The sequence below is a fragment of the Trachinotus anak genome, unplaced genomic scaffold, assembly GCF_046630095.1.
Source record: "Trachinotus anak isolate AG129_WGS33_773 ecotype Australia unplaced genomic scaffold, CSIRO_AGI_Tana_v1 ptg000010l, whole genome shotgun sequence".
Lineage (NCBI taxonomy): Eukaryota > Metazoa > Chordata > Actinopteri > Carangiformes > Carangidae > Trachinotus > Trachinotus anak.
This window is the reverse complement of record NW_027273861.1, coordinates 6,262,355-6,289,833: the sequence shown is the minus strand read 5'-3', so window position 1 is coordinate 6,289,833 and position 27,479 is coordinate 6,262,355. Positions and strand designations below refer to the sequence as shown.

The window sequence follows — 27,479 nt, the reverse complement described above, 5'->3', positions numbered from 1 at the left end:
CAAAACATCCACGCCCAGGACCAGATTAACACAGTAAACCACCCATGCTGTAAATCACAGTGTTCAGTCTTTGAGGAGAATCTGAAAATCTGGTTGTGTTTGTTTTGTTTAATTGTTTTGCTCTTTGTCGTATTGTCTGAAAATGTAAATGCAGTATTCTGGGTCTTATAGACACATACTGGGGACACAGTTGTGTAAATAACACAAATATAAAATTCACTCAGTGTGTTTATTTCGTTTCCATCACATCTACCACGATAACACTCAGCTCATATTGTCCATATTGTCTTTCTTTGCATTTACTGATGCTTCAGTAGCTTTGTTTAAAAAATATCTTAATCTGTTAAACCAGCAGGTGTTTCCAGCTCGATTACAAAGAGAACAGTCATTTAAAAACTTTTGGGTGATGAAATACAATGAAATGATAGATATAATTTTATAATGCTTCAGAGCTGGGCTTGATTTTTCCTCTGAGGGATGAGGAGATGTTTCCCCAGAGGCTCGGCACTGAAGACACCTTCTTTGTAGACCAGCCGTCCCCTGAGGATGGTGGCACACACCACTCCTTGCAGCGTGAAGCCAAGGTAAGGAGTCACCTGCACAAACACAATCATACAGTCAAAATCTGTGCTCGATCCATCACACCATTTATTTATGAAACGTGTCCTGGTGATTTCACCGACCTTGTTCTTATGATGTATGCCTGCTTCTTGAATCTGTGAAGTAAAGCAGCAGATGAGACTCAGCTGATTCAGGGTTTGGTGATTGTAAATGTTATGGACTCCTGACACTGACCTCAAACTCTCTCTCTGGGTCCCATATGACCAGGTCTGCATCATAGCCGGGACAGAGGCTGCCCTTCTGGTTGTCGAGACTGCACAGCTGGGCCGTTTTCTGGCTGAGAAGCCTCACCACATCAGACAGCTGAAAGCCTCTCTTACTGGCTGAACTCCAGAACAGAGGCAAGCCTGGTAATAAATGGTGAGAGTCATAAAAAATCCTACGGAGACTGAGTTGACACCAGTCAAATATGAAGTGCTTTATGCAGTTTCATGCACTCCTGCATCCATTAATCCTTTCATATGGCTTTAATCACGTCAGAGAGTGTCATTATTCTATGATGTGAAGTATTAAAACACTGTGTTAAAGTCATGTCAGTCTGCGACCACTCGTTCTCTCTTTGTGTGTCACAACAGTAAATGATTGTCCTGTCCTGTCTCTAAACTGGCACACAGCTCGTGTTTACCTGCAGTGAACTTTGCCCAGTGTGGGCGACTGTCAAAAAGGATTAAAGTGGGAGGAGGGAAGGAGGTAACAGCTAATCCACCCTAAAAACTAGCATATATTATTCCTGTAATATTGCACGGAGCCTTATTTTGTGAATTTTAGCCAGTGTCTCCTCCAGCTGAGCAGCAGAGAGGATTTGTCACAGAGAGACAAATCCTGGATCCGCTCCACAGACAGTGAATAATGTGAAAGCTGTCGTGGCTCTGTGACAGCAGCCGTGGAGACTTTACAGTGATGATGTCCTCATGATGTAAATTCTCAGACAAAACCTCTGTGGTAAGCAGTACAGTGTCTCACTGTCACCTCACATCATTAATGATCACTCCCCAGTACAGTGAATCACACAATGAATTGAATCAGGCACTGATCACCACTTCATGGGACATGGGACCCTGAGGAGCCAATGACCTTTGACACAACAAAAACAAATACTGCCGAGGTTAGGTTAATTAAAGTTTAAAAGAAATCATGAGGAATAAAAAAAAAAGTGTGCACTCTGATTTGCATTTGCAGCTTTAACAACAGACATTTTTTTTTACAGTGCTGTCAGCGTGAAGCTTAGTGGCAAATCATAAATGAATAAAGGCTAAATTTGATTTAGGTAAGCTAATGAACAAGCCCAGACAGTTGTCAATAGATATAGTACAGATGACTATTGTATGTATAGTGTGTTGTTGGTGGATAAGATGATTTAGTTCTGCCAATTAACAGGCATCGTTCATTTTATTGGCTGCATCTGTGTCTATGCTGCATTCACACTGTGTGTGTGTGTGTGTGTGTGTGTGTGTGTGTGTGTGTGCGCGCGCGCATGCGTGTGTTTGTGCCCTGCAGATACATTTTTTCCATTGCATAACAATTTTTTTTTTTATTATTGCATAACAATTTTCCAATCATCTGTCAAACCAGGTTTTTAATTAGCTGAATGTGCTTAGTGGCAGCAGAAAAAGCTGCAAACATAACTCTGACTGACTAATAATGATGGACGTGATGAGAACCAACATTAAGTTCATGTCTCTGGCTAATATTCACTGTTTTGTGGTCTGCACTGAATTCTGAGGATAAAGTCTTTTTGCTGTTAGCTGTTGTTGTTAGCTTTGTCTGCTATTTGATGCTGAATGCATGTGGTAACAACTCTGTCAACCATAGTTTTTATTCTGCACACTGGGACCTTGAGCTGAACATTAAAACATTAAATATATAGTCTCTAGTTACCAAATTGTAGCGAAGAAATTCCTCCCCAGGCCTGAGCGAAGTCTCCACTATCCAGTTTCTTCAGATCAGGGGTGCAGGGAGAGTGATCAGACACCACCATGTCGATCTGGTCAGCTTTCAGTGCTGACCATAACTGCTCCTGAAGGGGCACAATCAATTGTCTGCAAGTAATCGAAGAATAATGACGCAAGTGCAGACCAGTTTTGTTGAGGCTCAAACTGAAGGTGGTCAGATTATCATCTGCTCTGCATCCTGTTCCATTTACCTGGTTATTAGATCCTCTGATGGGGGGACAGCACTTGAACTGTGTGGCCCCTGCAGGTATGTTCTCAGCACACAGGCTGAGGTAGTGGTGGGTTGTCTCCACCGTCAAGGGTGCTCCGGCCTGCCGCGCCTTCTGGATCAGTTTGAGTGGTTTAGCAGAAGACAAGTGAACTATATGGCACCGCACCCTGGAGCAGAGAGAAGTAGATGACTGTGGCATCGGTGCCACAGACACAAACAAATCCTATCCAGAATAATCTGCTCCGATATTATGGATATTTGTTAGCATGCTGAGGTTCTTACTGGTACTGCAGACAGAGGTCTGTGACAGTGCGAATAGCCTCTATTTCCATGACATCTGGCCTGGACTGCAGAAAGGTGGAGTACTGAGAGGGGTCTAACATGGAGAAGGGTTTGGAACATATCAGTATTTGTTTCTGAAAACAAATGCTTTAAATAATTTACCCCTGACGCAGTATTTCATGAGTTTATACCAACCAGAGCAGGGCAGTATAATGTCAGTACTGTGGTCTTTTGAACCTTGATTTTGGGTACTCTCTTAAACTAACACAAATTAGAGCACGGACCCCCATCTGATAAAATTTGTGTTTTTAGATGTTTTATTCGAGAAAGTGTTTGAAACTCATGACCAAAATAGTCATACATCCTGTCATAATATTACTTGTGGATGCAGTTATAGTGAAAATTATATCAGAATCAGAATCGGTTTTATTGCCAAGTATGTTTCCACATACAAGGAATTTGTGCTGGTGATTGGTGCAATTGGGGATCGGGGGGATCAGTGACAGTGGGGCTCTCTAGCCTTGTTGATGAGGCTGATAGCAGACGGGAAGAAGCTGTTTTTGTGGCGAGAGGTTTTGTTCCTGACGGACCGCAGCCTCCTGCCAGAGGGGAGTGTCACAAAGAGTTTGTGTCCAGGGTGGGAGGAGTCAGCTACAATCTTCCCTGCACGCCTCAGAGTCCTTGAGGCGTACAGGTCCTGGAGGGATGGAAGATTGCAGCCAATCACTTTCTCAGCAGAGTGGATGATACGCTGCAGTCTGTTATTGTCCTTCTCCGTGGCAGCAGCGTACCAGATGGTGATGGAGGAGGTGAGGATGGACTCAATGATGGAGGTGTAGAAGTTCACCATCATAGTCCTTGGCAGGTTGAACTTCTTCAGCTGCCTCAAGAAGTATATCCTCTGCTGAGCTGATGTTCAGCTCCCACTTAATGTCCTGTGTAATGGTGGTTCCCAAGAAGCGGAAATGCTCCACGGTGGCCACGGGGGAGTCGCACAGGGTGATGGGGGTGGGTGGGGCTGGGTTCTTCCTGAAGTCCACTATCATCTCCACTGCCTTCAGAGCATTAAGCTCTAGGTTGTTCTGCCTGCACCAGGTCACCAGACGGTCAGTCTCCCACCTGTAGGCAGACTCATCGCCATCAGAGATGAGTCCAATGAGAGTGGTGTCGTCTGCAAACTTCAGGAGCTTGACAGACTGATGGCTGGAGGTGCAGGTGTTGGTGTACAGGGAGAAGAGCAGAGGAGAAAGAACGCAGCCTTGTGGGGATCCAGTGCTGATGGTCTGGGAGTCAGAGACATGCTTTCCTAGCTTCACGTGCTGCCTCCTGTGAGACAGGAAGTCGGTGATCCACCTGCAGGTGGAGTCAGGCACGCTCAGCTGGGAGAGCTTGTCCTGCAGCAGAGCCGGGATGATGGTGTTGAAGGCAGAGCTGAAGTCCACAAACAGGATCCTGGCATAGGTCCCTGAGGAGTCCAGGTGCTGGAGGATGAAGTGGAGAGCCATGTTGACGGCGTCGTCTACAGACCTGTTGGCTCTGTAGGCGAACTGCAGGGGGTCCAGGAGTGGGTCAGTGATGGATTTGAGATGGGACAGGACAAGGCGCTCAAATGATTTCATGACCACAGAGGTCAGGGCAATGGGTCTATAGTCATTTAGTCCTGTGGGCCTTGGTTTTTTGGGGACAGGGATGATGGTGGAGGATTTGAAGCAGGCTGGCACGTGGCAGGTCTCCAGTGAGGTGTTGAAGATGTCTGTGAACACCGGAGACAGCTGATCAGCACAGTGCTTCAGGGATGATGGAGAGACAGAGTCAGGACCGGCTGCTTTGGGGGGGTTCTGCTTCTTAAAAAGCCTGTTGACATCTCTCTCCAGGATAGAGAGAGACGTTCCTTTGGTAGGGGAGGAGGAGGGGGGTTCTGATGTGGCTAGTTGTGGAGGTGCCAGGGCCCCTGCTAAAGTGGGGGAGGAGAAGCTGGTGGTCTGGAGGTGGTGGCTGGACTCGCGGGGGTTGGTATGGCAATGGCATGGCAATATTATTTGCAGGGGACCCCCAGGAACCCCCTCAAGGACCTCTTTTACTGGCCTTAAAAGTTAAGTGATTACATTTTCTGGACTTAACAATTTGTAGTTTTAGTAAAGGGTCAGTTCACCCAAATCACAAAAAACTAATTTACCTCCATCTATCCCTGCAGATTGTTTATTATCACTGCCACTGCCAACAACAAAAACTACCACCAGTTTTTATTAGCAATCATTTTTGACCATTTTTTACCATATTAAAATATAGTGTGAACTGAACAAAGAAATAATGAAAACTGAATGGAGTCTAAAAGGGTGAGGTTAAAACATGTTTTTGTGATTTGGATGAAATGAAAACTTTAGATAACAGAGTATTTCTTAAGTCTTTTTGAGACATTGCTGCTGAGTAAAGTTTGTCAGCTCTTGGGGGGCCCCCTAACAGCCTTGGGTCCTGAGCAGTTGCCTGCTTTGCCTGTTAACAAGCTGCTGCTCTGAAAGCAACATATTCTTATATGAGACTATAATAATACCAGAGATAGATGATCTATTTTACAATGTGGAGTTATTCTTACCCCCAGTCTCCTCTGCTGTCTGCTGAACATCTAACTCTGCATGAAACTGGAGGAGACAAAGCAAAAGATATTTCAGTTACTCGATGTGGATTTAACAATCGCAAGGTGTGGTACATGTTATGGATACTGATGTTGATGAGTTACCAGCAGGACACTTCCTGTGCCTTGCAGCTGCTTCATAGCTGCGTGTAGATCACAGCCAGACACATGGGGAAACTCCTCCACCCCACTATGGATGAGGAAACATTTGAAGCCAGCCACTCCGGCGTGGATCATGGGGCGCAGCTCTAACTATAAAGAGACATCTGCTGTTTGTCTTTGCTTTGCTCCTAATTCAGCACAGTCTGGCTGAAAATGTGTTCATTTTGTCCAAGCTGTTCTTCCATTAGCCCACCTACCTGGTTGCCAGGAATGACACCTCCCCAGAAAGCCGTGTCCACAAAACACTTCCCTGTCGCTTCCCGCAGCTTCTCATGAAAATGACCCAGTGTGGTGGTTGGAGGGATGCTGTTTCTGTGGGAAACAAAACAAAAAAGAAAAAAATCATTGGTGGCAGCTTAAAATCCAATGTTTCCAAAATGTTATTGTCTTTTGCCAAAAGCATCTTTAGTTGTAATGTAAGTCCATGAGCTCAGATCATCTTAGATTTAAGATGCTTCTGGGAATTAGGACTTCAGGATTTTCATGGATTTACAGCTGAAAAAATACTGTTGCCTTTTAGGAGAAATTCTCCAGTAGTTTGTTTATTGAGAATTATCAAAATGTATTTATAATAAAACAAAATTCAGCCTCAAACTTTAATGTAGCATGCTATCTTAGCAGAGACATTGTGGCTAACAGCTAAAAACAGTGACAAGAGTGGCAGCAGACACACTTCAGCTTAATGAAACCAGTTTTTTTCATTAAGTACTTTTATAAATATAATTAATAATAATGAATAAATACATTTAATAATAAAATAATACACTAATAATATGATATGCTAATATACTATATACTATAATATGCATTCAAAGTGCTAACTGCTAACTCCTGAGCATATTCTGGTTACTTATGACATAGAAATAATCTCTGTACATAAAGTAAAGAAATATATTAAGTCTCCAACTTACAGTGGCATGTCTACAATTGTTGTCACCCCTCCAGCTGCTGCAGCCCTGGTGGCGGTCCAGAAACCCTCCCAGGAGGTTCGTCCTGGTTCATTCACATGAACATGGCAATCTACAATGCCTGGCATCACCACGCTGTCGCCCACATCCAACACCTGCAATCACAGGTGGGTTGATCTCTCTGAATAACGTGATCAATCAAGCATTTGTGTGCAAACAGAATATGAAGAGTGTTAAATCAATGCATTTGCCCTTATAACCTTAACAGTTAAATATCTATTTCATAGTTTCTCACTATACATCCTTTTTAATTCCAGAAGGGGGAGTATACAGAGACGAGGTCAGTCCGAGCCAGCTTACCTCACAGCCAACATCCCCAGAAAAGTTACTGTCTGAGAGTATTTGATGGATTTTCCCATCCTTTATTACGACAACAGCAGGTCGGACTTCGTTTCCAGTCAGCACCCTCTTACTCCTCACAGCACTAACCACTGACCCCACTTCCATGTCTGTTTTTATTGGGTGTTAATGAATACAATAGACTCTCCTCACTCTGCCTCTGCACTTCAGATGCACTCTTGGCAGTTCAGTGGCCTAGTGCTGAGGCACCACCCCCTTCTGAACGGTTCAAAGTATAAGCATTTGTTGACTTTTCTCTTCTGTGTGACCTGCTAAATTTCAGATGAAATCATGCACAGCATTTTAGGTGATACTTCACATGTAACTACTGCTCATTCTCATTTTTCACATATGTCTTAAATCTATACTACCATGCCCATATATTCACGGTATCAGTCTTTGCTTGGTGTAATTATTTCTCTCCATACTTGCTCAAGAGACACAGCTGCTTCCAGTGTAAATGATGTGGGACCTTTCTCAGTGCAGGAGCAAGATGTTCCCAGAGTTTGTAAGTCTGATGAACAGAATTCAAAGTAAATGGAGAGATGTGCATTAATTCTCTGACAATACAGCACTAAACCTGTACTCACTGCAGCTGTTTGACCTATCAGTACCTGAATCAATGCTTCTGATCTGTCAGTTTCACCTTTTGTGTTCAGGTTCAATGTAGTGATAACAAGCAAAAATATTTCTCATATCAAGTTCTGTCTGATCTGTCATCTTAAGCACAATTCATTGGATTTGGCATATTCATAACTTAACCTACTGTGTATCCTAAACTGCTGATCTCATATAAAAGTCACATGTGGACCCTTAATCAAAAAGGTTGGAGTGCTATTTCAAGCATTGTCGAGGATAAGGGAAATATAAAATATTCAAATATTGTCCTGTGTACCATCCTGAAGATACCCTGAGGGTACCCCCCTTAGATATGTGCTAAAGTTGTACAAGCCTTGTACAATCATGTTGATAGGATCCCTGTGGCTTGGATAGAGATAATGTATTAATCAAACCGAATATGTGGAGCTTGTATGATCAGGGCAAAAATAAGAATTTCGTTTGACCTGTGTCTATATGTGTTCTCATGCAAAGGTTGTGTAATTTACCTGCTTGAGGGTGTAGATATTAATTCCTCTTTTGGTGTTACTCATCCTCTGTAAACTGTAAACTCTAACAGACCTATTAACACATAGGTCCACATCTTTTCATATCTAGATCAGGTGTCTATACCTTGTCTCCATATCTCTTATAAACCATGTTGAACAGAGGTGATGTTCAGCTCAGTGCAGGCCCATGTCTGTGGCCAGGTGACTACTGTTTTAAGACAGACTTGAAAAACTGTGCGCCTGCCCTCTGAAATGTGGATGAGAAGCAGTGTGTTTCATGAGAATCAGAAGTAAACGAGACAGATCCACACCGACAAACACAATTCACACTTTTTAATACACTTTTATTTGAGCTGTTTCTTCTGCATAAGGTAATAAAATGTAAACATACAGATCATAATCCTAAAAAATGAATAAAATAAACTGGAGGCGCGACCAGCTCCATCTCCTCCCCCCCTCACCTGTCTGCGTCTGCAGGCTGCTCAGTCTGTGCGCCTACTGGCTGACGGTAGGGGGGGGGGGGGGGGCTGGGTCTGGGGGCTGGCAGGATGCAGCTTCGCCTCAGCGGGCCTCATCCCTCCATCCTCCCGGCGATGCGCTTTGCGTTATGACGCCAGGCCGTTTGACGAGTGCGTTACGTGCGGCTGTCGGAGCAGCTCAGCAGCCTGGAGCTCGTTATGTAACGCGTCGGATGCTGCTGAGAGTCGCGGGAGGAGAAGCGGCCGATTTCCTAACGAACCACGGTGATTTAGCTTGTAACTGCGCGGAAAGACGTCTGCTGTCGGCCAGTACAAAGCTAACTGTGAGTCAGTGAGCGTAATGTAATTGAGCCGGTCTGGGCATCAGTGGCCTATCCCTGAGGTGCACAGACGTCTGGAGCCTGCAGAAGCTGCACAGCGTTTTTTATTTTTATTTTTATTTTTATTTTTTTTAAGCCGACCAGAGGCGCGTCTCCCTTTAAATCCGTCTCCTCTATCAGCGGAAATAAACCAATGCGGGTTTGTTTTCGAGAAGAATCTAGATTATATTTTGTTCTCCATCGCACTGGTTCAAGTCAGCAGCCTCTGTGCTGTAGTATAAACAATGGCGGGTCCCGAGCAGTCCCAGCAGCAGCAGCAGGTAGAGGAGAAGGCAGAGCACATAGATGATGCTGAGATGGCCCTGCAAGGAATTAACATGCTGCTCAACAACGGATTCAAAGAAAGCGACGAGCTTTTCAGGAGATACAGGTAATCCTGCCTTTGCTATCACACTATAATAACCTGTTACAGCATGCTGCAAGCCTGAACCTGCAATATCTGCAACAGGACAAGGCATCTCCAAGAAAAATGTTACAAGTGGCTGAAACATTTAAGAGAAATTCAGAGTACAGCATGTACCGTACCACTTTACAGAGTGACTGAGCCTGGGGCTTCACATATATGACAGTGTAATTCAAATAAATGGTCGCTTTGACTGCTTTGGGAGGATTTATATGTCTTAGAGCCTGCTTATGAGTGAGTGAGGGTCTGTAGGCCCCCAGCTGTCCGATTGACCTCAGATTCCCCGAAGCTTCCCACTGACACAGACCACCTCTAACAGAGAGGTGACCTTTTCATCACATAAACAGGTCATGGCACCCCCAGGCTTTACCAGGTGACCAGGATGAGGATTAGCCACTACATTATTTTGTCTTTGTCTAAGCCTGTTTTGGACCGGGGATAACTCTGTTGCATGTCTTGTTCAGGGGGAACTGTGGTTGCACCTGCTCCAGAGCAGGCTCTGTTTGCGCCAGCAGGAAAAGTTATCTGCAGCTCCTTTTAGTTCTGCATATGATTCGCTCTCCTGAGAAAGAGTGGTGCTAGAACTACTGTGTATTTCAACAAAATAATCAGCGTTGTTTGTATCTGTTTTGTTTTGTGGTGTCCTGCTGTCTCTCTCTAGGACCCAGAGCCCACTGATGAGCTTTGGGGCCAGTTTCGTCAGTTTCCTGGTGAGTTTCCTCTCAGCTGGTGATAGAACGATCAAATACAATGCCAGAGGAAATATCAGCTAGTGTTAAGAAAGAGCAAAACAGCTATTAACATAATTGATACAGCAGCAGAGTTAGATTCATGCCCATACTGTCACAGTTTATTTTTCCCCGACAGGAAAACCACACAGAATCAGGGCCTGAAATAAAACAATATGTCAAACTGGTTTCATTGTTGTCACCACTGGCATCCTCTCCTTTGCTTTTCCATCCATTAACATAATGGATTCATCTTCCTCTCAAGAACAGCATTGCTCTTGCAGGGGAGCACATTACTATAACGCTGCATCCATCACTGATGAGAGAGGGAGAGTTTTCACAGTGTGGTGGTCACTCAAGCACACACACACACACACACACACACGTCCTGACGCTGCCCCTCGTGCCGACACTCACACACCATAAAGCTAGAGATGATGTCATGCTCTGTCCCCAGATGCTAAATGGCCCTGAAGGCAGTGGGGGAGGTGGTGTCTAACCATCATGGCCTTCATATGTGCAGTGACAGTTAAATACAGAACAGCAAATATTATACAAGCCAATGTGAAACCACAAAGCCCATCTCTGAAATACATTATATACAGTAATTCCTGCTTCATTTATGTGCAAATGTAATCTCTAAAGGTTTGAGCAACATCACAGCAAAGATTTCCAGAGTCTGCCAGCTGCAGCCCCGGTCACACAGCTGTACAGATGTCACTGTGTTTCTCCATTCATTGTCATGCAGAAGGAGCCCTTTGTCCCTGCCTGCTTTCTAAGAGTTTTACATAACACTCTTTCACCCTTATTACAAGATTGTAAGCCAGCTCAAACACAGATCTGCTCCATGAAACAAGACAGATTCATATCAGAATAATAATAATGCAATCCAGTGTTTTTAATCCCCTCACTGTATTAGTGAAGTATGTTTTGCTGTATTTCATTGCAGAATGCCATGATGACATTTGAGGAGGAGAAGATGCAGACTGCCTGTGATGACTTGAGGACCACTGAGAAACTGTGTGAGAGTGACAGCGCTGGGGTGATAGAGACAATCAGAAACAAGATAAAGAAGAGTGTGAGTGCAAAGCTATGGATTAAAGAAGTGAGAAAGTGCTATATATGGGCTGTCAGAAGAAACCAGTAACTAAACTCTGATGATTATACTGCTGAAATAAAGTGATACTGATAGCATCAAGTTACACATTTAGATTTTTCACTCGCGTGAACAAACAGGTTTCAGTTGCTGCTGATGTCTCCTAATATCACAGCCAGAACAGGCTACAGTACAGACAACAATGTTTTTTGTCCTTGGCATCAGGCCTAATGATGCAGGCAGCAGTGAGATCATGCCAAACCCACTCACAGATTCAATCAGTACTTCTGTGAAATGCAATCAACAAGCTGAGTGAAGAGTGTGGATCATGTCCAGCAGCTCCGGGTCACTGAGGAAACCTCTTGTTCCTGTGGTCACAGCCACAGGAACACGCAGCAGCCACTGGGGAAACAAGCTGTAGGTGTGTGTGCATACTGCTTATTGAATTTGTGTGTGTGTGTGTGTGTGTGTGTGTGTTGCAGATGGATTCCCAAAGGTCAGGCGTGGTTGTCGTGGACCGCCTTCAGAGACAGATCATTGTTGCCGACTGTCAGGTGTACCTCGCCGTGCTCTCCTTCGTCAAACAGGAACTCTCTGGTAATCAAATGTCTGTCTGCGTGTTGCTCAAAAATAAGACATTATAGAAAAGTCATACTTTATAATAAACAGTGTAGAGCAGATGATTTTAATTTCTGCAAATGTTAATGAGGCATAACCTAATTTCTTATATTTTCATATAAGTACTCCACCGCATCCCCATAATCTTTTGAATATTATTACCACACAAGTGCTATGTACAGACAGGTGTGTTCATATAAATGTATTTGTTTATGAAAGGGTCTCTCAAGTGATTTAGAATGAAATTATCAAAAAGTTGTTTGATTTACAAGAGACAGATTAAAAAGAGAAATGAAAGTCACAGAGGACTGAGATATTTTGACTTTTTGTCGTCAGCTTCAAAAAACGCAGGATCCTACTTTTCCCATAATGCAATCAATAGTATGTTTTTGATCCGTCTGGCAAATGCCCATGTTTTTCAGATCCCACATCCTGAGTTTGGAACACGTGTTTTCAGGATTATTTTCTCTTTGTTCAGTGCCACTGAAGACATTATACAACAGTGTTCAGTAGAACTGAACCGGTGATGAGTACAGCGATGTGCAGGTGTTTGTCTGATCAGTTCAGTGCTGAGTGCTAGTTACTTGATTAATCAATGACTAATTTGACAAGTGACAGCCAACATATTAAATATTAATCTGTCTTGTTTTCTGTGTCATATTGTAAATTGAATATCTTTGGGTTTAATCTATTGGTTAGATGTAACATGCAATTTGACTGACTATGATCATTTGTTGCTTAACATAATAATTCATTGTTTCATTGATTATCAGAAATTATGGTCTTGTTCAAAATCTTGTTAAAGGTGTCTTGTTTATTGTTTCCAATAACAGCATATATCAAAGGAGGCTGGATTCTTCGTAAGGCGTGGAAAATGTACAACAAGTGCCACAGTGACATCAGCCAGCTGCAGGAGGCCTGTCAGCAGAGGTCCTCTGTCAACCAGGACTCCCTCTCTGCAGACAACGCCAACCACAACGCACCAGTAGAGAACGGTGTGACGGCCGAGGCCCTGGACCGGCTCAAGGGCTCTGTCAGCTTTGGCTACGGCCTCTTCCATCTGTGCATCTCCATGGTACCACCACACCTGCTCAAGATTATCAACCTGCTGGGCTTCCCCGGCGACCGGCTGCAGGGCCTGTCCTCACTTATGTATGCGAGCGAGAGCAAGGACATGAAGGCACCACTCGCTACGTGAGTCGGCTCAGCTCATTATCATTTCAGAGAGACACAGATAAGAGTTTAAAGCTGCTCTAGTTAATATATTTAGATCAACAATGGATCAAATAACTACATGCAATGTGAAAGGTGTCGCCCATCACATAATTATCATCTGATCATCTCGGCTAATTGTTGGTTTTAAGACCTGACACTTCACAGGTCTGTCCATCACCAGCAGACAAAGGTACAAACTAGCTGGTGAACACAGTGGAGCATTTAGCAGGGAAATATGTTTTTTGTCAGGGGTTGTTAGAGGGAGTTAGATTATAAAATGACAATATGTCAATGTTGTGTTTACATCTTGTTGCACTGCCCCTAAGTGGCCAGAATCAATGAATGCAGCGTTAAATTTCTGTCCTGTCTTTTGCAGACTTAATGATTGTCAGCGGTTTTTGATTGTGACACACAAAATACATAAAATGTTTATTTTATATACAAAATATATAACATCTATTGAAGAACAACATTTCTAAAAAAAAAACATTTCTAAAACTAGAAATAAAAAATAAATAAAAAAATTCAATCCCATTCATGTTTCTGTTCCTGGCCCTGATAGTTCGAGCCTTCTGCTGAGCATTATATCTGATAACTCTCTCCTGTCTTCATAATTAAATATGTTGCATATTATACATATAATCTCCTCTGCCCTAAATTTATACAGTAATTGAAACTGGAGTAATTAAGATGACAGAGCACTGGTAGTTATTCTTTAGCTTTTAATCATATCATATAATCTTCATCAGAAGAACATGGTTCAGTCCTGATCTTGGAAACAGCAGCTGGCAAAATAATTTCACAACAAGGTCCATTTAGGAGCGGTACAGTAGCTTTGAGAATTTACAAGCTAAAACTTTAAGAGTACATGGGCAAAAAAATCACAAAGTGTTTATGAAAAAGTAAATTTTGAACATTTGAAATTCCATGACAAGTTTTCTGTTGAACTTTTAAGTTAAACCTTAGTTATAAAGGTTTAATTTCCTGATCAGGCAAGATGTGGATGTGGAGCTGGTGGCAGGTTAATGGTTAAGCAGTAGTATGCAAACCAACTTTTTCTGTCATATCTGCAGCATATTTACCTTTCACACATGTCCAGGTTCATGTCACGTTCTGAGAAGAGTCTGTTGTGTTGCTCAGGTTGGCCCTCTTGTGGTACCACACAGTAGTGCTGCCTTTCTTTGCTCTGGATGGCTCTGATACACATGCAGGGCTCCTGGAAGCCAAAACGATTCTGCAGAGAAAGTCGGTGGTCTACCCCAACTCATCACTCTTCATGTTCTTTAAAGGACGGGTTCAGAGGCTAGAGGTATGTACCGCAGACTCGGGACAGGTAATAATCAGTGAGAACTAAGCAGAACTTGACAGATTACAACCTGTAATGGTTTATTTGTGCTTGTAATGCTGAGTTAAGACATTGGTTGGCAAACACACACAGGAGGCAAATATTTTGATCCAGAAGAATCTGAAAAGCATCTTCCAGCCAGTTTAGCAAACCTCTGTTGAAGCACATATAATTAATATGCATGTGAGACGGTTCATTAACTCACCAGCATCTGATCAGCCATCTATTTATCTAACTCTCATTCAACATTTGCATGAAGTGTGTGTGTGTCTAACATAATTACTGCTACCTGTTGGTGTATGTGTTCTCTCCTCTGTCCCCAGTGCCATATCAACAGTGCTTTGGCCTGTTTCCATGATGCATTAGAGCTTGCATCAGACCAAAGAGAGATCCAGCATGTGTGTCTCTATGAGATTGGTACGTGTTTTCTCATCAGGTTAGTTGTGACATACTGACACACGGGGTGCAGTGCAGCAATGGATTCATTTTACTCTGTCGGCTTGTCATTGTGTCAGGTTGGTGTAGCATGATAGAGATGAATTTTGAAGACGCGTACAGGTCGTTCGAAAGGCTGAAGAATGAGTCCCGCTGGTCACAGTGCTACTATGCCTACTTAACTGGAGGTGAGCCTGACACACACTCTAACAAATGCTCACACTGTAGGGATGCTTCTACTCTGAGTTTCATGTAGTCTCTTTTATCTTTCTCCAGTGTGTCAGGGTGCTTCTGGTGACCTGGATGGAGCAAGTGGAGTTTTCAAAGATGTGCAGAAGCTGTTCAAGAGAAAAAACAACCAGATAGAGCAGTTTGCTGTCAAAAGGGTGGGTCTCACTGCAGATTCTGCCCTTTTTTCTCTCTCTTTCACAAGCCTAGTGTGCTACAAAAGTGTGTCCCTCTCTGTCTGATTTCTACCTGCAGGCTGAGAGATTGAGAAAGATGTCACCCACCAGAGAGCTGTGTATCCTCGGTGTAATTGAAGTGCTGTATCTGTGGAAAGCACTTCCAAACTGCTCCTCGTCTAAACTGCAGATAATGAATCAGGGTGAGTGTAACCTGCATGATTCATACCAGCATAACCAAGTTAGCTGCAGTCAGATTTCTAAGAATTTGATTTGTGTGATGTTGTCGTCTTGTGTCTGGGCAGTGTTACAGAGTATAGACGAAGCTTCATGCAGAGGCCTGAAACATCTCCTTCTTGGTTCCATTCACAAATGTCATGGAAATATGAGAGATGCTGTTCAGGTATGAGTCTACACTGAGTACTGAATGATGCAGATAATCTACACTGGTAATGTTACTCATCCTGCTCTTTGCATCCCTTTTGTCTGTGCTCCAGTCTTTCCAGTTGGCTGCGAGAGATGAGTATGGACGGCAGATCAACTCATATGTTCAACCATATGCTGTCTATGAACTGGGATGTATACTCCTTGCACAACCAGAGGTCAGACTTAATGCACATAGCACTTGTAGTTCTTGTTTTTGCAATTCATTTATGAAGCAAATTTATCCACTCTTTGTTTGTTTTGCATTGCAGACAGTGGGAAAGGGAAGGTCATTGCTACTCCAAGCAAAGGTAAAATATTCACATAGTAATCATCCTAATTAGCATTTGTTTTATTTTTTCCACATACAGAATATTACAAGTATCTATCTACCTGTCATGTTTTAGGAGGATTTTACAGGCTATGACTTTGAGAACAGGCTTCATGTCCGCATCCATTCAGCCCTGGCCTCGTTGAAGGAAGTAGTGCCTCAGTGACTCCAGGAAGAAACTACAATGGCTCAAGCTATGCTAATGGCTTTTTACCACAAGTTTTAAGCCTTTCAGACTAACAGTTTGACATCCTAATGAACAGGCTCCTGTGTTTTTCATTCTTAAAGTATTTGGAGAAATATGCTGGTTTGTTATCTTACTCACACTCAGGCCTCATCTCTGTGCATTCAGTACAGACAGAGACAGAGGGTAAGCAAATTAAACATTATGAGATGTATATATATAGTATCACAGTATAACTAAGACTCATCTTGTTGACCAACAAGCTAGTCATATTAGTTTTGTTACTGTGCAAACCTAGGAACCCTGCTATTGGGACAATGGCTCACTGTTTCCCTTTGCTCCCTGTTTATAGGCTAACACTTTCCTAGTCTATCTCTGGATAGGTTGGACTGGATGCACAAAGATGAATTTGGCATCTATACTTGACCTGGAACAAGACAACAAAGAAGTATATTTCCTCAAATCTCTAACTGTTCCTTTAAATGTTTACTGCACCCACATGTATTAGCTAGCTAGTAACAATTTTCCTCATTAACTTGTGTATTTGGAGGATTTCAGTTATGCCTCCCCCTTTCAGTGAGCAATTCAGCACGTAAAAGAAACCTTTCAATGAAATCATACGTCCCTTAATAGTAACTTAACCAAGCATAATAAAAGATAAAGATACTAGTGTTTTCCACATTCTTTAAAAATGTGCAGATGACATTTTACAGAAATAATGAAATACAATTAATAATGCACATATGAAAAAAAGATAAGGGAAATATTAGTCAAATTTAATATTTGATTTTTTATGTTCTTATAAAGGACTTCATGGGTTGTTACATTTTCAGCAGTGATTTCATAAATAGTGCTTCTAATAAAATTTTCAAAATCTGCTTTTCAAATTGCAAAAGGACATTGAAGCATATCACAAAGGGGCCGCTTATATTCACAATGACTATAAATGTCAAACTTGTAGTCTAATTTGTTACTGGTCACCTGAAATCACACACAACAACTAGGCTGCTGTGGGTTAGTGACACTCAAGTAGTTGGACACGACACATTTATAGTAATTGAGAAATCACAACACTTCACAGTGCCCTAATGATGTTTTTTATGTGAAAACACCAGGCACTGAACCTGTGCACTATGCATGGTATGGCAGGGTAACAGTGGCTTTAAGACTGTACTGAAGTCAAATGTACCTGTATGTCCATCTGTGCAAATAAATCAAGGTGTTATAGTACAGTGCATCCAGTAAGTACTGTAATGTTACCACTGAACGGTGCTGCTAAGTGTCAGCCTAATAATCATATATTAGTAGTGACTTATTTTAATAGTGTTTTAGTGATACAAGCTTTTGAATTAGTCCATAATAGTGAAAAGTTTATTTATTACATAGCAGAAGTTGTACTTTTACAAGTGTCATTTACAGTATGATATTTTAGTTTTTAATCTTGATCCTGTAATGACCAGAAAGGTGAGACTGCAGTGTCAGTGATCAAGCTAGCTGAAAAGTGTGATCCTGAACTGGACAAGAAAACATTTCTGTGATAAGTGATTTTAACAACTTTTCTCAACACAGTTTTACACTGTACATATGAATTATTCTGTGCAGGGTATTGCCTTCCGAGTTATGGTCATCTGAGCAATATAAGCAACAGGAGAACATCTTAATTAATTCTGTGTTTTTCATCCCATGTTCAAGAAGGTGGAGGGATAGGTTTATTTGCTCATGCTAAGCTGGACAGGCAAAGCCAGTCATCCCGCTGTGGCTGTGGTGGATGTAAATTGTGGTAAATGTTGCGGTGACCACGGAGCGAGTGGTCGATGCAGTTCAAGTGATGTGGTGAATGGTGAAATGTCAGTAAGATGTCACCTACCTACCTGTACCAAATACTTATGTCACTGAGAGATTTTTTTTCCGTCTGTCATGAGATTTTGTTGAACGTGAGGTTTCATGTGAGGATGATGATGTTCCAATGTGCCACTGAGCTCTACAATAAACTGTTCTCCATTAATCCAGCCAAATATGTGTTATTTTTTTCATTTTCTATTTTGGTGAACTTTTTTTATGTCAATTGGGCAGTGGTGACTGCGTTCATGCCTCTACCTCTGTCCTGCCATAATGTTTCTGCACCAAATCTGTTCTTCACATGCCGAGAAAACACTGGGAGACAGTAGAGAAGCTCCACAGACATGGGGTAACGTTGCAAGTTGAGAGCAAAGCTTGCAGGCAGACAGACCTTTAATGTATCTGTTTAATCATGGTTTAACGTCTTACTGCCATTACCTGCTTACCTTTCACTAGCGTCCATTTATTGTTATTCCACTAGGTGGAGCTTATCTCGCAGGCAGCATGTAGGATGCAATGTGCTGTATTTTCCTACACCTTGATTATAATGACTGTAGGGTTTGTTTGTGTTTGAGTGTTTTTACTTTCGACTCCATTACAATTATTAGATTGATGTAGTAACTAGTTTCTTGCAATTTTAGATTATTAATGCAATTAATAAAATCATCAGCCCTGTAATACACTGGTGACTTGTTCAGGGTTTACCCCGCATGTCCAATGTCAGCTGTCATTGGCTACAACCGTATGACCCAAAAAAGGATAAGCTTGAAAAATATAATCAATAAATAAAACCAACAAATAAATAGTGATGTAATATTATAGATTGATCTACTCAGCGTATATATACAGTGGTTAAAATCAGCCTCACCAATGTCCTACATCATTGAGAGGTTTATCATTTAGGTTTGTTATTGGTAATTCTGCAGTGCAATGTGATTCTTTTTTATTATTTGAATTTATTTTAATTTCACTATACAAATTAGAAATTCAATAGAATTCATCATTTAATTCTCATAATAATACATTCTCATAAACTTATTTTATTGACCGTGAGATGAGGAGCAACCTCCCATTCAGGGAATTATCTTTACATTTATAATGTAGTTTGTGATATTATCGTCTCTGTTGTTTCCATGTTGAAGGCGATTAGGGTGGGAGCAGGGTGCTCTGCATGCTCTGATAGAGACACACCAAGAGCGTCTCTTTAAGAAAACATGTCTGTCACAGTAGGCTCAGGGCAGCAGCTCACTCAGCCAATAAATTATTCAGGCCTCTGTGCGACTGAATTTAGACATGGCAGGACAGAGCTGGAAGGCTGGGCAGAAACAAAACCACAGGCTCCTCCTCCACCTTCCTGTAGTGGACGCTGGTACGCCCTAAATAATCAAACGACATTTCCTTTCACGTTCACCTCTAAAACTGAGTCTTCAGCTTTGCCCACTTCACTTTAAAACAGATAGGACAAGTGTATTTGGGGGTGCCTCATCTAGGACGTAGGCTGTGATGATTCACGGGGGTGACATCATCCTTTTTATCTGCTGTGATTCACACTCACTTCTTATATTAATTGTGTAGCCTTGGTACACTGTGCAACACTTCAAGCAGCATATTCTTTCAGTGCATGGATTAAACCTTGAAATCTTAATGTTGATGAATTAAATAAAGCAGTTGCTTCAGATAGAAGTAGAAGAGACAGAGAGGGCCCAAGAGAGATGTTACACATCAACTAGATGTGTCTTTGTGAGAGAGAGAGAGAGAGAGAGGGCAGTAGGAGTGGTAGGACTTTGCAAAGAGCAAGGTCACAAAACACAATTGCATTGTGTTTCACTCAGCTTGAAACCTGAGTGGGCAAAGTATCCTACCACCAGATAGACAGTTCCTGTTCAATACCCTTTATTGCTGCTAAGCCTCATTGCACTAACAGCTGGAAAGGTAAAAGGTAAAATATTCTCACAAGCCACAGTCACATTATATGTGAAAATTGATTTCAACTAAGAGGTGTACACTGGAAGACATTTGAAATGAAGAATACTTGAACATATGGGTAGTTGGTTGGCAGGTAGTATTGTACCCGTATAGAAACAACAGCCGAGTACAAGCTGCTGTTCAGATCCCATCATTGTATGACACTATAATTTATTTATTTATTTTATTATCATGCACCATTATTTGTCTTAGATTAAAAATGTAGTGATCTGGTAGCAACAACCTTTGTAGCCACTAAACCATTATGGTCCTCTAGTCCTGGAGTGTGGGTCAGGTCGATGCACAAGGACACATTGACATTATTAGTCCTGGTCCTCTCACTTCTCCAATCAGCTCAATGGCTATACAAGAGCTTCTCATTGAGAAGAGGCAACAAGTCCTCCAACCTGAATAGATAATTTGTTGCAACCCTCTGATACGACCCACTGGAGCGTCTCCTGAAGTGCCCCTATGGTGGCAGGCCTGACCTTCGTCGTCATGGTTACACTAATTTACATGAGGCTAACCTTATGGAAGCGTCATGGTTTGGTTAGGTTGAGGAGACTAACGTGGTTTTGGTTTCAAACACTGGTCTCCTGTGGGAAAGTAAGTTCTAATCATGCTGGTATTTCAATTTTTCATGGATTGTCTTTTTAAAAATTGTAACTCAAGATCAGAGAAAGGTGCTAATATTTGTTGAAAGTGTTCTCAGTAGGATTTAGGGTTTTAAGAACATCACACATTTTCTTAAATTTGCATCATTAATATTTCCATGAGAGGCAGAAGAACTTTGAATTTTTACTTAGACACCCAAAAATAAAATCTCTTCAAAAAGGTTTCTGTATTGTATTTGGTATGTTATTACATTTTCATAACTTCATAATTTTTCATTTTTTCACTGATTTGTTGGTCTAAAACAAGACAACTTTAAATATATGTATCCTAAAAAATCTTTAATCTGCCTGTAAAATACGCACCCTGTGTTACAGTTTCAAAGAGTTTAATGTAAACTTCCCCGAATTCAGACAAGAAGTCTTTTCTCGCAGCAGACGTTGTGACGTGTTCTCGTGTGAAGTGCACAGGTGTTACATTAATGACGGCTCCAGCGTGACAGTGATCCAGCCTTAATTCATTTGACCATGAAGACCTGTGCTTTTCCTACACTGCTGTGTCAGAACATCTGCAGTGAGGAAGGCCAACACACCATTTCCACAGCAGACGTTTTGGCAAAGCCCAGGTGTGACTGATAAGATTGAAAAAACAGGGGAGGTGAGCTAAATCCAGGGCTCTGGTGTTGTGCATGATGCTGGCACACTGGCGTGGTTTACTGGGGCACTTGATGGATCTGAGCCATCATTAACAAAATTCGTTTCACTTTCCTGCTGACAAGTCAAAATGTCTGCCATGACAAAGGTCTACACTGAGAACATAACCTCGGTGTCCTCAGTGGTACAGCTTTGTCCTATTCTCCATAATTTAGTTTCTACTAAGATATGATAATTCAATACAAAGGAGAGGCCTGAATGCCGAACCACAACAGGACTTTTTCAATAATACATATAATAAAATTTTCAACAATATCATGTCACATCAGGAAAAGCACTGGTAGACCTACATTAATAAAATGAATTCCCTTTACCTGCCTCAGTTTCAGGGTCTTCATTTTGTGCATCCTGGGACGCCTCAATACGTAGCCACTGTACTTTTCCTCCTATGACAAGTAAAAATGTCTGCTGCGAAAAAGGCCAATATGTACTTTATGTTTGCCGTTTAAGTTTGAGTATTTTTTGAAGTAAAGGGAGGCTGTAGGGGCACAGCTGACGATAAAACCCTCGAACTGCAATGCAGACACCTCACATCACCTCAGACGGAGGCTTACAGGAGCTCCAACTTTGCAAATAAACACAATATCCTAATATTTCAGCTACAGTTTAGTCCTGTGTCTGTTTCCAGACACTGCTCTGAGATGCAATATTGTGCACTTCACTGAACAGGCAGTTTCCATGGTGCAGAGACCTGCTTTGTGATAGTTTGCCTTGTCACAGCTTGATGTCCCCGGCCTGACCTACTAAACCTTATTCATGCAAGCTGCGTGTTTATGCTTCTGTTGTGCACTGCATTCAAAACAATGCTTTAAAATGAAGCTGTTTTCCCCTCGGGGCATGTACTCTATCCGCTATCTGCTGCTTTTAACTTCAGATAAAAGATACTGCACCGCAGCAGCTTCTCTACGAGGCGTTTCCAAGAGGTAGCTACAACTCTTGCTCTCTGTCTTTTTCCCTGCCTCCCCCATCACCCCCCCCTCCCCCCCTCCCCTCTCTCGTCCCACTACTGCATTGATGCTGTTACCTCCCTCGGTGGTGATGTCACCGGCTCAGTGGAGCTGGAGCATCCTTGCCAGAGACAGGGAGACAACAGAGCCATTTTGACCGCTCCGTGGCGTGAAAAAGCGGCCGACCATCCAAACAAACGACCCTTCCCTTCCTGTGTCCCCACTGGCGAGGCAGGGCGGAGGGAGGGTAGGTGGGTACGAGGCACCGTCGGCAGCAACCTCAGCCCTTCCCGGTCTCATGGAGAGGGGAGGCTGTTAGCAGGGGCAGTGCCAGAGCTGGAGGAGACCGGAGGAGGTGGAAGCTGGATAATAAAACAGACGAGCACGACAAACTCGGGTGTCTGCACGGCAGCAAGACATTAGTGGCACTGCAGAGGTAGGTTTACCTTTCTTTCTTTTTTTTTACATTGTCTCAGTGGTAATGCAGTTTTAATGAGACAGTCTTTATTTACTTAGTGTTAAACCTCCTGGGAGGAGATGGGCATAGGGTGCGGCCATTGAGGAGGCTGTCAGTGACGGAAAGATGGTCTAGAGAAAGACTGACAGCAAAGCTGCTCTCTAACACAGTGTATGCTCTGTGGTGTTAGATTACTGTTTACATTTTTTGAAAAAAAAAAAAAAAATAGTCTTTTAATTACGTGTGGGCAGAAGGGAGGGAATAAATGCCCTGTCACTGGGCGAGAGGCAGACGTGCTGCTTTAAGGTTGGAAATATTGAATCATAACCTTTGAGAATGACGCAATAACTCATTTTTCAGAAAGTGATCACAGCTTTCAATTATTCATTTTAGCCCGAACCACATGTAGGTCTTCAGCTTGTGTTGACCTGTGGTTTATGGCTTTGCCGTCATGTTGGAAGAAGCACCGGTCAAATATGTATTTTTCTGAGCAATAAGGCAAAATTGTAGCAACCTGTCGTCAAGCTCAAGTACACACCAGCATGGTAAATCACATTAGCCTTTGTCACTGGGAAAATGGTGGCCGCCCATCTGAGCTGCATCATCAGCTGATTGGTCTGTATGAGCAGATTATGGCCATGGATGTTGAGCAAAAAGAAATAACAGATTTATATTTTCATGACTGTGGTGAAAAATTATTGTCACACAAGGTCTTGTGAGGATAAGATCCACTGTAAGCCTGATCATTTCATCGTCATCACCTGTCAGATATTGGACTGGATTTCTTCAGTATCTTTGAGTCTGTCGCATGTTTTGATCACAGTTCGTCCTCAGTGTGGTTTAGAGTATGGTTACACCTTAAAAACCTCGTTGCTGCTGTTTTTCTGTTGTAACAGTGTTACCTGCAAACGTCTCAGAAATCAGTCTGTTTAGGTGTCAGCTGTGGAGCTTGTACCAGAGAGCAGGGTGACACAGCAAATTTACAACACTCAGTGATGATGGTGATGATGATGTTACAGACGTCTGAGTCACAACTCATTAGAACATGCTCTGAATATTTATACAAAATCCCAAATCATGGGCGTAAATTAATTTAAAAAACTTATCAACATGTGATACATGATTATAGTTTTGTACTGTGATATTTGCAGTTTGACCTGAGACATGCAGTGAAAGCTATTTGTCTCATATTGCTCGCTGTTAAAGCTTATTGATGAAAACATTAAATGATTGTAATTTGATCATGATGAGTCATGGTGGCTGTAGCTCTACACCCACAGTGCTGCCACACACGCTAAAATCACACAGTGATTTAATGTTCATATTCAGTCTTTCAGGAGACAGTGACGAGTTACGAGTTGTTCATGAAACCGAGCTGCTCAATGGAGCCAGAGCCTGGATTTGTGGCCAGTTTCAGTGCCATTGTCATCCAGGGAAATAACCTGACGTTTAGCTGCTGCTGCACTTCTTTTGTCACTGTTAGCTGTATTATCCATATCCCTTGGCTGCAGCTGACCATGCATGGTCTTTTCATGTTACAGCCACAGCCCTGCCCTCCTCTATTGTTCTGATCACGTCAACCTTACAATTTATAAAGCAAATGTATCTAAAAAATATTAGACCTCAGTTATATCAGACCTCAACATAACATAACATAACATAACATAACATAACATAACATAACATAACATAACATAACATAACATAACATAACATAACATAACAGCATGCCATTCATCATTATCTTATCTCATCATTATCTGCTCCTTTCTACAGACCTGCAGGCCCCACACCTGGGCACTAAAGAAGGCACCCCAGGGTGCTAGGAAGACAGCACCATGGCAGGGGCCTCTGTGAAGGTGGCTGTGCGTGTCCGCCCTTTCAATTCAAGAGAAATTGGAAAAGAAAGCAAATGCATCATCCAGATGTCTGGAAACACCACAAGTGAGTACCCTAACCACAAGGTCTTTACTGAAATAAAGTCCTCCATTTGAAAAATCTACCTATAGTGTGTATACTCGTTGCGCTTGATAAATATAATCTATTTATTGTCTTAAATTCAGAATTAAATATAGATTACAAGAATAAATGGGTATACAGTGCATGGGGAGCAAAAATGTAGAAACTAGTTGGCAGCAGTCAGATGTAATGTTGAGCTTGGGGACACTCCTCCAACCAGAAGTCAGGAGTTCAAGCTTTTCCAGCTGTTCTGTTGCTGACCTTGACCTCTGACCTCCCTGCGCAAGAGGATTACTGAAAAGATACATTTCTTCTGCACAGGATCTGGAGTGACTGTGCAAATCTCTGGTAATCAGAAGGCCTATTTCAAGACACGTGATATGAGCAGAAAAAAAATTTATTGAAAGTCAAGTCTATTGAGATTAAAGCTAATTTTACTTTGAAAAATGTCATATTTTATATACACATATATATATATATATATATATATATATATATATATATATATATAATGCATATAATCTGCAAGACTCACAACTGTCTGATTACTGCAGGGTCCATGTTACTAAACAGAGCAATAGACGAGTTGTCAGATTGAAATCACCTGCACTGGAAGATTGTGCTGTAGGTGCCATAATCTCCCTGCAGATTTGACCTGATGTTTATTTAGGACAAAGCCTTTTATTTATTTATGCAGCAGATTAAGCCAGATTTAAAAATAGCTCCTTATCCAACATTTTATAATTAAGATTTCTATTTAAACCTGCTACCAATGCAGAATAAACAATGAGCACAATAATGTCAGAGAACATATGGAAGAAACATAATTATTGTGTCATTATAAAACCATCCATAGTAAATGACAATGATTGCATTTACTATAAATTACTATGGTTTCTGCAAAACCTTCTGTCATTGTTTTTGTGCCCATATGTTGCACAGTTTTAAAGCCTGTAGTTCAGAGCACCCCACATTTCTCGGGGTTATGTAGTGCGTAGAGTGACGACTCGGATCGAGAGGAGACTGGAAAGATACTCGATATGTAGTCTGCTTAGCAAGGTAAAGCCATTCGTCAATAATGGATGAGGCTTCCTGAAATATTTACCATTTGGCCTAATTTAGCCATCTCACCCCTCCTTCCTCATGTCATGGTTGGACAGACAACAAGCTGGGTGGCTTTTATTTGGGCTGCCATATTTTAAATGTGATTTGTTGCATTTCGTGACGTGGTTCCCCACCTGACTAAATACTTCAAATTATAAATATTCCTGTGCTGTTCCTTTAAACTGCTCCTCAAGGTTTTCACAGCATGACGTTTTCTAAAAGAGCAGCGCCTTGGCGCAGAGCTTCTCTCTGTGTCTCTGCAGCAGTTGGCAATTAATATTTTTCTGCATTGTCTCTTTTAGAAATATAAACTTAGATCAGAGGCTCTGTTGTCTACTGGGAATATATTCACTGTGTGGATGTCTTTGGAAACATTGTTTTTGAATTAATCCGAGAATTTAATTTATTTCTAATCACACAAAGCCTATTTGATGTTATCCAGGCACATAATAACTTCAAAATACTTCAACATTTCATGGTATCATGATAATCAGCATGGTGTTTTCTTATTCTTTACTTAATGCTAATTTGGAAAGTCACTGCTTATTCAGTTATTCACCACCCAGTTCTTAAAGGTCCCATATTTTACATTTTTCCAGTGTTTTATTTGAAGTGCTGATCTCCATAAGAAGATAAATTTGTGGTTTTAAGAACCAAAAACAATCTCAGTGTAGTTTTACATCTCCTCTCTCAGGCTGCTCTCTGGAGCTGTAGTAACAGGTCAGTGAGCCAATCATTCAAATCAGCTGACTGTTTTCTGAGCTATCAAAAAAATACAAAGCAGATTTCAGGTAAACACCCAGAGAAACCAAATCCTGCAAGGTTGGATGGTGGGTCCAGGTGGGTGGGGCTTGGGGCATGGCTGAGAGTGGTGACTGCCTTGTTGTGACATCACAAAGTTACAGAGGTCCTGAGGCTTTGATACTTTCACAGTATTAATATAGAACCTAGACGTGCTTTATAATCATAAAACACATGGACATCCATCTTTATACAATATGGGACCCTTAAATGGTTTGTTCAGAGACTTCCTGAGTGAACCCTTTTTGGAGGACAGTACTGTACTGACTTGTTCAACAGTATACAATGTCAGTCAGGCTGTCAAAGCACTGTGGCTTGTGAGTAACATGTACCAGAGATTACTCTTTCAGAAAAATATAAGGCACCATAGATGATATTGGTGATTTTTTTTTTTGTTTTGATCCATGAATTAAAATCAGATCTAATATAATCCAATATAAATAACGCAAAAATATGCTCAAGATTCCCACAGACCCGCATTCAGTTAAATCTGGCTCACTATTTAAATTTTCTGCATACTGGTTAATTGCAGTAAAAGCTTCATGGAAGAGGAAACAAAACTACGCTGATAGAAATTTGGAGTGGACAAAAAATTAAAAAAAACATTACTAAATTGAAGCCCTCTCACTGATCTCTTTACAAACTAAAGCAGGCCTGTATGACCAGATTTTATCCAGGCCTATGTCACGATTCTGTTTCATCGGTCTACCTACTCCTGAAATCAAAGTCCACCGTTATGTCAGCACTAAAACTAGAAAATTTCATGTT

General features: G+C 41.7%; 3 protein-coding genes across 21 annotated transcripts in view; 2 read left to right on the top strand and 1 right to left on the bottom strand.

Moving 5' to 3' along the window:
- Positions 1-210: 210 nt before the first annotated feature.
- LOC139626736 (allantoinase, mitochondrial) lies at positions 211-7,275 on the bottom strand. The gene is made up of 11 exons (XM_071487214.1): positions 7,129-7,275; positions 6,772-6,923; positions 6,058-6,172; positions 5,804-5,950; positions 5,660-5,705; positions 3,067-3,160; positions 2,765-2,951; positions 2,500-2,638; positions 796-968; positions 684-716; positions 211-596 (listed from the first exon to the last, which is right to left on the bottom strand). Exons 1-11 carry the CDS (start codon positions 7,273-7,275, stop codon positions 447-449), a joined length of 1,383 nt encoding a protein of 460 aa, XP_071343315.1. The 3' UTR covers positions 211-446.
- Positions 7,276-7,351: 76 nt separating this feature from the next.
- On the top strand, positions 7,352-18,329 carry LOC139626734 (tetratricopeptide repeat protein 39C). Its single transcript, XM_071487213.1, has 14 exons — positions 7,352-9,502; positions 10,197-10,245; positions 11,213-11,341; positions 11,842-11,956; positions 12,811-13,171; positions 14,333-14,501; positions 14,861-14,954; positions 15,053-15,160; positions 15,249-15,358; positions 15,456-15,579; positions 15,682-15,779; positions 15,874-15,978; positions 16,072-16,110; positions 16,207-18,329. Exons 1-14 carry the CDS (start codon positions 9,357-9,359, stop codon positions 16,294-16,296), a joined length of 1,737 nt encoding a protein of 578 aa, XP_071343314.1. The 5' UTR covers positions 7,352-9,356; the 3' UTR covers positions 16,297-18,329.
- A 4,138-nt stretch (positions 18,330-22,467) lies between these two features.
- kif1aa (kinesin family member 1Aa) overlaps positions 22,468-27,479 on the top strand; it is a 40,727-nt gene continuing 35,715 nt past the window's right edge. For 11 of the 19 annotated variants that reach the window (XM_071487197.1, XM_071487188.1, XM_071487187.1 and 8 more), the window contains exons 1-2: positions 22,468-22,826; positions 24,624-24,791. In XM_071487197.1, the coding sequence (XP_071343298.1) occupies positions 24,686-24,791 (106 nt within the window). In that variant the 5' untranslated portion in view covers positions 22,468-22,826; positions 24,624-24,685. The remainder of the gene's footprint in view (positions 22,827-24,623; positions 24,792-27,479) is intronic. The other 8 variants (XM_071487196.1, XM_071487195.1, XM_071487194.1 and 5 more) reach the window with 1 other exon arrangement.